This window comes from Fusarium sambucinum, chromosome I (assembly GCF_050947815.1).
Source record: "Fusarium sambucinum isolate potato_lamoka chromosome I, whole genome shotgun sequence".
NCBI lineage: Eukaryota > Fungi > Ascomycota > Sordariomycetes > Hypocreales > Nectriaceae > Fusarium > Fusarium sambucinum.
Window position 1 is genome coordinate 4,929,552 of NC_139294.1, and position 11,960 is coordinate 4,941,511.

General features: G+C 49.1%; 3 protein-coding genes across 3 annotated transcripts; all 3 read right to left on the reverse strand.

The window, feature by feature from the left end:
- Window positions 1–423: 423 nt before the first annotated feature.
- On the reverse strand, window positions 424–2,463 carry FSST1_004297 (uncharacterized protein; the record flags this gene model as incomplete). The annotated part of the gene is made up of 4 exons (XM_083230457.1): window positions 424–1,524; window positions 1,603–2,172; window positions 2,223–2,348; window positions 2,440–2,463. 4 exons carry the CDS (start codon window positions 2,461–2,463, stop codon window positions 424–426), a joined length of 1,821 nt encoding a protein of 606 aa, XP_083087727.1.
- Window positions 2,464–4,812: 2,349 nt separating this feature from the next.
- FSST1_004298 (uncharacterized protein) lies at window positions 4,813–7,627 on the reverse strand (the record flags this gene model as incomplete). Its single annotated transcript, XM_083230458.1, has 5 exons — window positions 4,813–4,900; window positions 4,952–5,880; window positions 5,942–6,132; window positions 6,176–7,337; window positions 7,547–7,627. 5 exons carry the CDS (start codon window positions 7,625–7,627, stop codon window positions 4,813–4,815), a joined length of 2,451 nt encoding a protein of 816 aa, XP_083087728.1.
- A 1,164-nt stretch (window positions 7,628–8,791) lies between these two features.
- FSST1_004299 (VTC domain-containing protein) lies at window positions 8,792–11,212 on the reverse strand (the record flags this gene model as incomplete). The annotated part of the gene is made up of 3 exons (XM_083230459.1): window positions 8,792–8,866; window positions 8,919–10,498; window positions 10,561–11,212. The coding sequence occupies 3 exons, from the start codon at window positions 11,210–11,212 to the stop codon at window positions 8,792–8,794; spliced, it is 2,307 nt and encodes a 768-aa protein (XP_083087729.1).
- Window positions 11,213–11,960: the final 748 nt, after the last annotated feature.

The window sequence follows — 11,960 nt, forward strand, 5'->3', positions numbered from 1 at the left end:
GCAAGTTGATGACAGGCAAGCTGTCGTGATGCGTGGATGAGGAAATATAAAAAAAAAGGCCTGGTCAACGAGAGTCAAAGTCGGCGCGCGTTTGTTTCTACAAATTTAGGAGTGGGCCATGACTGGGATACTTGGAGGTGAAGCTTTGGCCAATCACAAAGAGCATCTGCTCCTAGGCAACGCTAGGTCAAAGTAAATGGTTGAATGATTATTAGGAGAGCTCTACTTTAGCTTTGAGATACCAAAATATCAAATAAATACTTCAATTACTCTATTTCATTCATCCTTTTAGGGGTTACTTTGTGTCGGCCCATTTAAACGCATACGATCAATCATTATTCGCCTTTGTTCTAACGCCCATTACCTAAACCAAACGCTCATCAAGTTTATGTTCCTTAACCTTCAGGCACACCAGCTCAGCTTTTAAGAGCCGTTGATAGTGCCGTTGATAGTGCCATTCATACGAGCCTTTTTGGAAGCCGTGGCCTTGTCGATCTTGCTTCGATACTCCTGTTGAGTCTTGCACATATCCAAGAAGATCTCATACTTGGCGTCTAGGAGCGTCTTCTCGTCCTCGTCAGTACTAGGATCGACTAGTCGACCTCGCTTACTCATGCGGTCCATGATACTCCAGAGAGACTCGGGCTCACTGCCATCCTCCTTGCTATGGCTTGCTGCCTTTGCGCCGAGCATGGCAGCGCCGTGAACGACAGCCGCGTTGACGTATCGTGGGATCAGGACAGGCATGCCGCAGGCAGTGGCTAAAAGGTTCATGAGGACAGGATTTTGGCACTGAGAACCAGACATGAAGATGGATGAAATCTCATGACCAGAATTGTTCATCTGCTCGATAATCTGGCGAGTCTGCATGGCGATAAATTCCATGGTGGCATAGTACCACAGAGCCATGTTGTCGGTGCTCTTGTCGCTGTCTAACCCGATCATGCTACCCTTCATGTTGGGATCGGCGATGGGCGAGCGGTTACCCCACAGGTCACCATAAAAGAAGTGATGGCGTCCCAAGTAGGATATCGAGGGGGCGCCATGCTTTTCTTTCATGAGTTCAAGGTGAGCATTGAGGAAGTCATAGATGTGTTTGTCCTCAGCCTTGGCCAAAGCACAGGTTTCGTTATAAGCAGGGTGAATGTCAAGCATGTGCCGCAAAAGCTCTCCAGTTGCAGACTGGCCACCTTCAGCCATCCAGAACTCGGGAAGGAGAACATCACGGTAAGGGCCCCAAACACCAGGAACAAACACAGGTTCCTTGGAGAGAGCCAAGTGGCATGTTGAGGTTCCTGCGACGGCGGCCAGGCGGGTAAAGGCTTGGGCAAGATCATTATGTGGTACAGCTGCGTTGAGTTCATCGTCGCCAAGGTCGACCTTAGCACCCACGGTTCCAATCCAGCCTGCATATGCGTCAATGACGCCGCTTCCCACAGGGATGCCCATCGGGAGGCCGAGTTGGTTGGCAGCCAGTCGACTCAAGGTGCCCACAGGCTCGCCAGCACTGACATAGGTCCCGTTCTGCGAATATCTTTGTTAGCTGGATGCACTAAGAAACGGCGCATGATAACCAAAGGGAGAAAGTATGAAAAGGCTCACCACCCCGTTGACACCACCCATCTGCTTGAAGTCATCCTTGGTAAGGTCACCGAGACCAATATCATGGTAAAAGTCCTCTTGCCAACCCTTGACGCTGCCATCAACGCCAACAGGAACATAGCCTTGCTTGCAAACAACACTGCAATAGCTGCGCGTCTCGTTGCCAGTAGCCAAGTGGGTAAGAGCGTCGGCAAGATCGTAGAACTTGGCACGCTCAAACACTTCTGGAGGCATATGATTCTTGAGCCAGAGGACCTTGGGCATCTCCATCTCGATGCTCATCTTTCCACCAACGTACTTGAGGAGCTTGTGGTTGGTATTGTTAATCTTTTCGGTCTCTTCGACCGGTCGGTGGTCGAGCCACAAGATGACGTTGCGGTCGTTACCATCGTTTGTGAAGTCAGGCCCAGTGACAGGCAGTGGCTCGTCGGTGTCGTGAGTGAAGACGGCAAGAGAGCATGTAGCGTCGAAGCCAATGCCCTTGATGCTGGAGGGGTTGACTGTAGACTCGCTGACAACGCGACGGACACACTCGCAGATGCATTGCCAGATATCTGTTGTGGATTGTTCCTGGGAGAGTCAGATAATGTTGAGCATGAGGGATCGCAAGTGCAGCATACATAGTAGCCAGTCTCAGGTTGCCATAGTTTGATGTTCTCAGATGCCAGAGCCTTGATATCACCAGTCTCATCAATGATACAGGCGCGGGCAGAGCCGGTGCCAACATCGACACCGATGTAGTGATCCTACAAGAGAAGTTAGTTTGGATTCGAAATGTTGACCTGCCACTACCGCAGCCACCACAAACGGCTGGAGCTTGATTCAATGACTGCGTACCAAAACTTGAGGAGGTCTATCCATTGTGAAAGAAGAAATGGTCAGCCACGATCTCGAAATGATAGAAAGCTGAGAGTACGAGGGAACTCACTCCATGACTTTGATGGGCTTGTGGTTGCTATACATATTAAAGAGATCAAGTCTCGGCGCAAGAGTGACTGCAGTGCTTTATTGCCCGATGGATAAGCTTAGGCTCGTGTCAAAGACAGTCACTCCCAATGGGGAAGACGATGAGGGGAAGAGGTCGGGTGTGAGGCGAGACGAGGCGTCACCCCGCGTAAAAAGCAATCCAATGATATAATAGAGTCTGGAACTTTGAGGAGTAAAGGAGGTGGTGTGGAAGCCCAAGACAGTAGACTAATTGAGTGGTCAGCTAAACGTTTGTCTCAGCTTTGGAGATGTCAGTTTTGCGTAACACGCTTTGTAAGTTGACAAAGCTCATACAGGTATATATAGTATTCACTTTATCTATCTATTGTAATTATATCCAGTAATTGAAATGATCAGATGATGTGGAACCTCGGAGAAAATAAGCTCGTGGACACTTTTATTATGGACTCTTGTCGTCCGTCTCTCAGCATGGGAACAAGGCCAGTCATGATGAGGGAGAGAGAGCTCCATCATGGCAAACAATGGAGCTTTGACAGTGGAATCCTGGGGGAACCGGGAACCCCCACCCCCTGCAAGCCCACTGTACATTAGCGGATGCTAGATAGGGTGGGGGAGGCGACAAGAGGTGGCATGGATATGGCACTTCCAAGAGCTCTAGAAGCTGAATAGACAAATGCAATACAACTTCAAATGCAGTAGTATCAATTCTCCCTTGGATCCTTGTCCATGAATGAAAAAAGTACACTTCCCTCTCCTTCCTCATGTTTCGCTTCCCATCCACTAACATCCCTCAGCGCCCTGAAAAGCTTCCCTCCAACTCGTATCGGCTTTTCCGTTTTCTATTTCTTCATCTCATAACCTAAAAAAGAAATGCTGTTGCCTGTGGGAGCGGGGATTCTCAAGTCAAGCCACCTCGAACGGTCCATCAGTCCATTCACCAATAAAGCTAGACTAGTGGGAGAGAGGGATTCCATGATCTGCTCTGAGAACTCATGATGGATAGCTCGAGGGGTGTATTTACGAATTACCTTGGCAGAAACAATGTTGTTTCTTTGATGATAATCACCGTATTGCATACTTATCTGATGATGCTGTACATTCTAGAATTAACAACCACTGATGAAATGACCAGGAGAATTACACTTGTTAGCGGAGTAGGAAAAGACTTTCGAGTACCACGTCTCCGAACACCGAATATCATATTTTTTGTTGATAATGCTACTCAACTCAACAAACACTCCTCCCTTAAACGACTGCCTAACCATTGGCACAACACCAAATTAGGCTCTCTTACTGCACTCAACTCAACTCATATCTCACCTTGATCGGCACCCGCATGCATTTCTTCCCCACATCATCCCTCGTCTCGTCTCATCCCAAGCATCATCGACATCCTCAGGCCAAAGCCAAGCACACCGCCGCATACTCAACTGTATCTGTACACAATAACAGAGCATACAACACAAAATGATATGATGTGGCGTTATCTTGCCATCCCCGGCCCTCTCGGCCGACAGCGGAGTCTCCCCTCACATGCAACACGAAAAAAAAAGAAAGAAATGAAAAGTTTTAGTGTCCGATGACCTCTCATCAATATGCATTCCGAGGGGTCGGTTTATTACAACAGCCAACGTTGTAACACACCAGACAACCTTGCTCGGGATGCTGGAATCGTCCCAGACATCCGGGATTCCAGATCCGGCTCATCCGCGATGCCTGTCTCCTGCTGCTGTAGTCAATTGGCCAATGGCCAGTTTGATCAGCATTCACCGAGATCTTGTGACTTGCTTGGCCATGTCTTGTTGTGCGGTGAATCATGAATGTCACTACATACAGTGAACTGTCATCATGCTACTGTACTGTCCCGCACTGCAACATTCCTTCTGTTCTCCCAATAAATGCTATTATTATTATCTTACAGTACAGCTCATGAGCTGATACCCATCCAACTAACATGCATATGCAGTGAACGAGATATCACATGAGACAGTATTCATCCTAAGTATGCGCGGGGACGACTCTGCCGAGCCAGAGCAGTACGCGCAAGAACCTTGTACAACCACCATCATGCCAGATCAACACTCCGTCAACATCTATTACCTGCGGCACACCGCTCTCATCCAATTGCATCTTATCAACTTCCGGCTGTTTTTCCTGGTCTGAAACACAAACTCCCCTGACCATGCCTGTACCACTTTCGCCAGCCCATCCCACGGCCCATCGCTAGGCGTGCGACCAAATATGTACATAATCATAAATTCATCATTCATTATTGGGATACTCCTGGCCTTTCACCAGGATCACCACTGTCAGCGTTGCCGCGTACGCTTCACGAATAGCACATGCCATGCTGTATCTCTTATTAGCAACTGTCGCCATTTTCGTCACATATCAGACTCACCATGTTCTTTCGATATCGGCCACCACAGCGCTGAGGCCCCAGTGTGAACACCAAGCTCGTGCCAAGACCTCGTTGTCGCGTACCCCGAACGCTTCAACCACGAGGACCTTTTCATCGTCGTTTTCATCATCTTCCTCGGGCCCACCAGGTTGAACAAACCCATTCAAAGGAGTGTGGTTGTGGTTGAAGCTCTGGCTAAACATGTCTTTGTATGGCCCTCCCATCATGCCTGGTCCGGGGCTCGATCGCACACTATGCAACTGCGGACCTCCATACAGATTCCCCCAGTCTCGTACCCCGATGATAGAATCTACTCGAATTGACGTATAGATGTAGTCAAAGAAGAGCGGATGTGGACCCTCGGAACATGGCCAGGCTGCCAAGAACGAAACGTCATACATGAGGTTGAGTGGCCATGATACTTCGTTAATGGCAAATTGGATTGTTGCATCAAAACGTTTCGAAACTTTTGTTGAGGGTGTATCCTCTGGTCCGTCTGCCGGCTTGAGAGTTAGCAGCTCTACCCGTACTGTATCAACATCATCTCCAGGACCGCCTCTCGGGGCAACTGGTTGATAATCGTCTACTGGGTAAGTCTCGGCGGCAGGACCAAGCGGATCTGAACGCTCTGCCATGGACTCGACGTCCTGGGGTGTCATTCGTTGCTTGGGTTTTCGACTTCGGATTCTTGCAATCTGAGTCGGTTCAAGATCTGTCGTTGGTCGTGCGGGACCGATCCAGCCACCAACAGCATGGCACGTGGGTGCCAGCACTTTACCTACGATCGAGCTGGCTGACCAATATGTGTAACTGTTCTTGTACTGAAAACCACAGTGGGGATGCAGGTGTGATAGAAGTGCAAGGTTATCAGTCTCACTATCAGGGTCAAGGTCCAGCAGAGTATTCATCATCAGAAACGGAAAGGTTTGCTGCTCGTAGTCAGTCTCTGTATACGCCTTTGACAAAAGCGTAAAGGAAAAGCAAACTTACACCAGGCAGTACGAGACCACTGAAAAAGGCAAATGCGTCAGAACTGACCTCATCCAAGGCCAATTCCGAATCCTTCTGTTTCATATTATCGAGGGTATCAGTCAAGTTTGGCCATCTCATCATCTGAGCAAAGCGCCTCAGCATTCTGATCTGGCGTTTCTTTAATTTATATCGTAGAAGAACTAAACCGGCTGTCAGGACGTCCATTTGAAACAGGATCATAATTGTACTTACTCTCTTCAGGTGTCCTGCCAACATCATCGACACGTACAAAATCTTGCCAGCGTCTGGCTAGAGCCAGGTTCCACTGAATCGATGGAGGTATTTGTGAAGTCAACTTCTCCTTTGCCCAGTCGCTGTGTTGATCCGACTGAATGCGCAGCTCAAGCTCAAGACTGAGAAGAAGCTGGTGAAAGAATTTATGGAACTGCTCCTGATTCTCTGGGCCTCTTTCAAAGATGAATCGGGTAGCAACCTGGTTTCGAGGATTGCTAAAGTCGATCCAGTCCGGGCGTGAAAGAACAAGAATCAGATCGGTGATTTGCTTGTCAAGAGTTCGATGAGGATTGAGAAACTTATCAGGGTCTCTCAAAATGCGTTTATATAGAATTCGATAGAGCAACGTCTCATCATCGTCCTCAATCCCATGCCGTAGTTCCTGCAAACGTTCGAAAATACTCTCCAGACTCATCGTCCGAGGCATGACGCCAGCGTCACGAAGGGCAATGGCGGGTGGAAGGACGCTGTACATGGATGCCCATTCATTAAGCGTGATGGTTCCTGGTAAATGACCAAAGTGGAAAGCGTAACTGGGTTGCTCAAGTGTCTCCCATGGCTTGTCTGCATATCCGTGCCCTATCAGGCGCAAGGTCATGAGCTGTGTCATAGAATCGTGAAGGTTGGCGACATCGGTGTGGTCAGAAACCTTACCATCAGCTCGATTACCACTTGACGTTGTGTGGAGAGAGTAGAACTCGTCGGGCTGATGCGCAACAGGCCGTTTGTGGCCTTTGTGTGAAGGAGCACCACGGGCGACGATCTCAAGCGCATGTTGCTCGGGTAATTCATCTTCGATGGAGATGCCGTAAGGCGGCCACGTTACTGTGGGGGGCTCCCGAGGACGAACTGGCCGTCCGTTGGATATACGAGCCTTATTCAAGAAGCCAGAGGACTTGGACCTGATCGGGGAAGACCTAGGTTCAGGTTCAGGTTCGGGTTGTCCTCTCTTCTGCCTGCGGCGCATGTTGGAAGACTCGTCTTCGGCGGTCATGGGGCGGTTATTGTCGTATGTAAGATCGGGAGCCGAACCAATGCTTTGGCGGTAGGGAGAATGGCCCGCGTCACCATTGCTGGCACGCCGAGGACGATGATACTCTCTAGGTTCGAGGTCCTTGGGCTGAAATCGAAAAGTAGAGTTAGTAAGATATTGAATGCGTAAATGAGCGAAATCGGAGCTGAAGCTGGAGCTATAGCTACAGCTACAGCCCAGACGCGACGCAGCTGGGGAGCTCGAGCTTGGAAGAACAAAGGATCTCAAGGTGAGATAAGAAATCTCCCTCGAGCTTCTGAGATCTTCAGGCGTCACTGTAGTCGCTGTTTACGTACCGGAGGCTTGGATGAATGTCTCCTAGAACTAGCCCTTCGGATCATGCTCCAGATACCCTTCTTTTCGCCCTGGTCCGCCATGATGTCATCAGGTACAGCGCGAGTCCAACGTGACTATCGATAGTTACGGAAAGAGTCGAATTGTCAGGAGAGACGCAAAGGTCAGAGGGAATGCCGAGAGGGAGGTGAAATGGCTCCGTGTCGCAAAGTCGTGTTCGCGACGTCCGGCTGGCGCGCGGACTGGGCTAGACTTTAAAGACGACAGGGAACCTGCAGTCCAGGCAATGAGAGAGCCTGACTGACAATGGAGAAAATCGGTAAATAAGAGTAAAGATATTAACAAAGTTTCTTGTTAGCAATCGAGTTTGACGTTGCACATGATTGACGGTGTTCCCCCACTCTTGGAACGCGAAACAAAGAGAAGAAAGAGAAGAGGAAGCAAGGAAAAATAGTTAGAACACCCTCGTTTGAGGCAATACGTTGCGTTGCGCAACAACAGGGGGACTGGACCCCACGCCTTTTCCCTTTTTTAGTGGCGCAACAAAGAGCCGTACCGTAGGTTCGCAATGCTTGATACGTGGAGCAGTGTCCGAGGTGGTCGGTCGAGACAAGCAGGGGTGATATGTCGAGTACTACCTATTTAGACTATTTTTTACCTATACCGTAGTACGGATACCTGCACAGTAACAAAGGAATGGCATGTAGTACAGATTAGTCGAGACGTTATTGTAATGGCGTTGAATCAAACCAAGACGTGGATTTTGATAACAAAGTTAGTAGAAACTATCAAGATTAACTTAAACGGAAGGTGTTTGTTTAATCAGATGCACAGCCAAGAGACACGCAGCGGTTAAGTTCAGACACTACTCAGCTATGCATGCATGCATGCAGTAAGCAGGTACTTTGCATTGCATGTGTCGTTTTGTTCGTGCGTAAGCACCTTCAACAAATTCTCACTATAAAAGAAGGCCTTCATGTAAGGATATTTCATAAGTCAAGTCCAGTATATGTCTACTGATCACAGATACTCGCTGTCAATACAAGCTTATGCATCGATGTTTAAGAACGTCGTTGACGGCCCACCATGAACCTGGTCTTCAGGCCTCTCACAACATACACCTATTAAACCTCTGTACTGGTAATGAAACAACTATCTGTTCTTTAACAAACTATGTGGAAACATCAAAGGTATGCATCAACACCCATCCTACACCACAAACTTCTTCCATCCAGCTTTTCTCATGTTCACCTGAGTTCTTCCGACAGAAGCTCTCCTGCATCATTATTACCATTGTTGAATCGTCCATAAGCTTCTCGCCACTGTCAAACATGGTTAGTTTCCGTTGACCACAACAGGAATAACAAGACTTACCGCAAAGAAGAAGTTGAGAATAAGTACAAACATCAACGAGACACTGATAATCATGGGCCCAATCATGTTATCAAAATCCTTGCCGCTTCGCTCTACAATCATCGTTCGTCGAACTCTCAGCATAGCATAGCCCCAAGCACCAGCGAACACGGCAATGAGAACAAACAAGAGCCCGATAACAGAGGCGATTGTGTTTTCACCTGCAGCCGTGTATAGACCAACAGCCAGACCACCCTGCAGAATACAAATGTGCTGCCATTTGAGGAACGTTCGCTCGTTAGCAAGCCAAACCTTGGGTTCAACCTTGAGTTCGCCCATGTTCTTGATCCACTGTGTCGGCGCTACCACGCCTTCTGGCAATGGCTGCTGAGACGCTCGTTTGGCCCGAGAGTACTTGGATAACGAAAAACCGGGAATGACAGACGACAGAGTTCCGTATGACCTTCCCTGTTCTTCCTGGCGTTGGCCACTGCTTTCCCCGACCTCTTCTCCGTTCCCAGGCGTTGAGGTTTGCTTGTTGAGCGTGTGGGCAATCGAATCCTTAGACATGCGGTCCGCTAGATACGACTTACTCACTGGTGAGCTCTGTGTAGGTTTGTAAGATCCCGACTTTGCCCCGGCTCCTATAAGACTGCCCACAGCCATGACATCCTCGTGTCGCTGGGCACGTCGTTGCTCCTCTTCCTCAAAAGTCTTCTGAGGGTCTTTGCGGATATCGGATGCAAGATCACTAAGCCAGAAGGGCAAGCTGTTGACATAATCCTCAAAAAGGACCGCAATACCATGCACAAACTTGGAGAAGCGTGGGGTTGGGTGAACCAAGTGAGACACCATCAAGTCCTCGATCCAGGTAGGTCGCTTTCGCCGGCCGTCGTCCTTTAGCTTGATCTCAAGGAGGGCATACGGAAACCTGTTGACCTCGCTCTGGTTAATATTCTTAAACGGATATGTCATTTCGCTATCGTCAATATCCAGGCGGTGCCACTCCTTTGGGTCACGGCAGGGACGGCTGCGATCGAGCGTATCTTCTCGGATAAACGCCACATTGGTATCAATAGCAATACGGATCCGGTCATCAGCGGGCTTCTGGAAGGCCGTGCGGACATAGTTGGCCCTTAGAACAGGGCTGAGATCCTTTTCCTTGAGATATTTCTGGATTGTGCCAACCGTCTGTTCGAACTCCTGAATCTTTTCGGGAGCAAAGCTCTGCCTCTTCAGCTTTTGAACAGCCTTCTCTGTCTTGTATTCTCCATCAACAAATGACTTGACGTACTTGTCTTTGATGGAGAACTTGAGATCCTGGCTGCCACCCTTTTCATCGACAGTCTTCTCCTCAACAAAGATTTCAGGTCGGGTAGCCAGCTGGCCATACCAACGAAGGCGCAACGACGTTGCTTCAGACTGGCGATCAACCTTCTCTCCATAAAGCTCAAACTTTTTGTTATCAAAGTAGAGGGAGGTAATGGATGGCGAATCGCTACCGTCAAGCTCCTTTGCAGACTTTTCGCTGTAGACGAGAGCAGGCAGATGTCGCAAGATAACTGTCTTAACTTCGAGTAGGTTATCGGGATGAACCCAGACTGGAGTTAAGTTAGTACTTGAGCAAGCCCAATTGTATACTATTCGCCTTGGGTTTACTTACACTTATGAGCTGTGTAACGTTCACCGTTGTACATCTCGCCCTGAGACTCAAGATCCAAGGGTGGGAGTTGCTCTCCGGTCTCCTCTAGCTGTTGTCGGATAGCAAAGTACATGATAGAAAGCTTGTTGAGAAGAGGAGAGTAGCCACTCTCGGAATTGAAAGGTCGTTGCGACAAGCTCAACTGCATCACAGGCCGGACCTTATAGCGGTCTCCTCTCTTACGATCGTGCTTCTTAATGATCTTGAGGAAGCCAGTGTAGTTGATCTGGCTGTACTTCTTGAGCTCGCGAACCTCATTGGTGATCTCGTCAAGCTCCGACTCCAGAGCCCGCAGTCGGGTGGCCGAGATGTCACCTTTAGAAGGACCTCCACCCTCCTCTGACTCGACAGGAGCCAGTTCCTTGAGCTTATCAAAAGAAGAGTCGATCCGTTCCTTGAGAGCGTTAAAGCGCTGCTCTTGGAACTGAGCAACCTTTTCGAGTTGATTGTTGAAGATCTCTTGGCAGAAACGAGACTCATCTTCGTCAGTCCACGGCTGACTATCGTCGTCGGCCACGTCCTCCCGCAGCAAGCTCTTAAGCTTTGCGTACTCGATGTACTTGTCCTTCCATGGCGGGTAGACGGACTCGCGAAGGGTTCGACCGAAGCGCATTGTGGGTGGAGAGGGATTGGGGCTTCGGGCCAATTATTTCGAGGTGAGCGACCAGCCGGAGGCTGTGTAATGTAAAATGGACAGTCGGTAGAGAGGATTCGGGACAATCAACAATACTGCAACCGGCTATTGTTGATGAATTTTGATAGAATCGTATGGCAAGGCAGAGATTCACTTCGCCAAGAGCGAATTGGGCGGGCAAGCTTTGAAACGCGGAAGGGAGTCGAGGCGAACCGGAGGGAGACGGATATTATGATCGATGTTGGACTCGACAGGAAGCGAGGCGCAACACGATACGGCACGGCACGATGTATGGCAATTGCCGTTAATTGTTGTACAGAGTACAATGAATGATATTCAGAAATAAACCAAGTTACGTAGAGTTTCAAGAAGTTGAACGGGAAAAAGGCTGGGCGATAACTTACCTAGTACTACCTACTATGCATAGAACCTTGTATGTACTGCATCAACTTGGTTTGGGTTAGGTTAGTAGGCTGGCGCTGGGCTGGACCTGACGCGAAGACCCCACCAACATCAAGCAAGGCAGGGAAGGTACCTGGCACCACCCGGTCTTGCTAACCCAAACAAACTCTCCAGTCCACTGTGGTAGGAACCTTGTACGAACCAGGTCTTCAGCGGCTCTTCGGTGTCCAAAACAGCGGGCTGCTGAAACTAACCTTTTACCAGGAGGACAAGCCCACAACAGCATCAGGTCCCATTGAAATCCGTTGCGCCTCGGTTCTTCTAT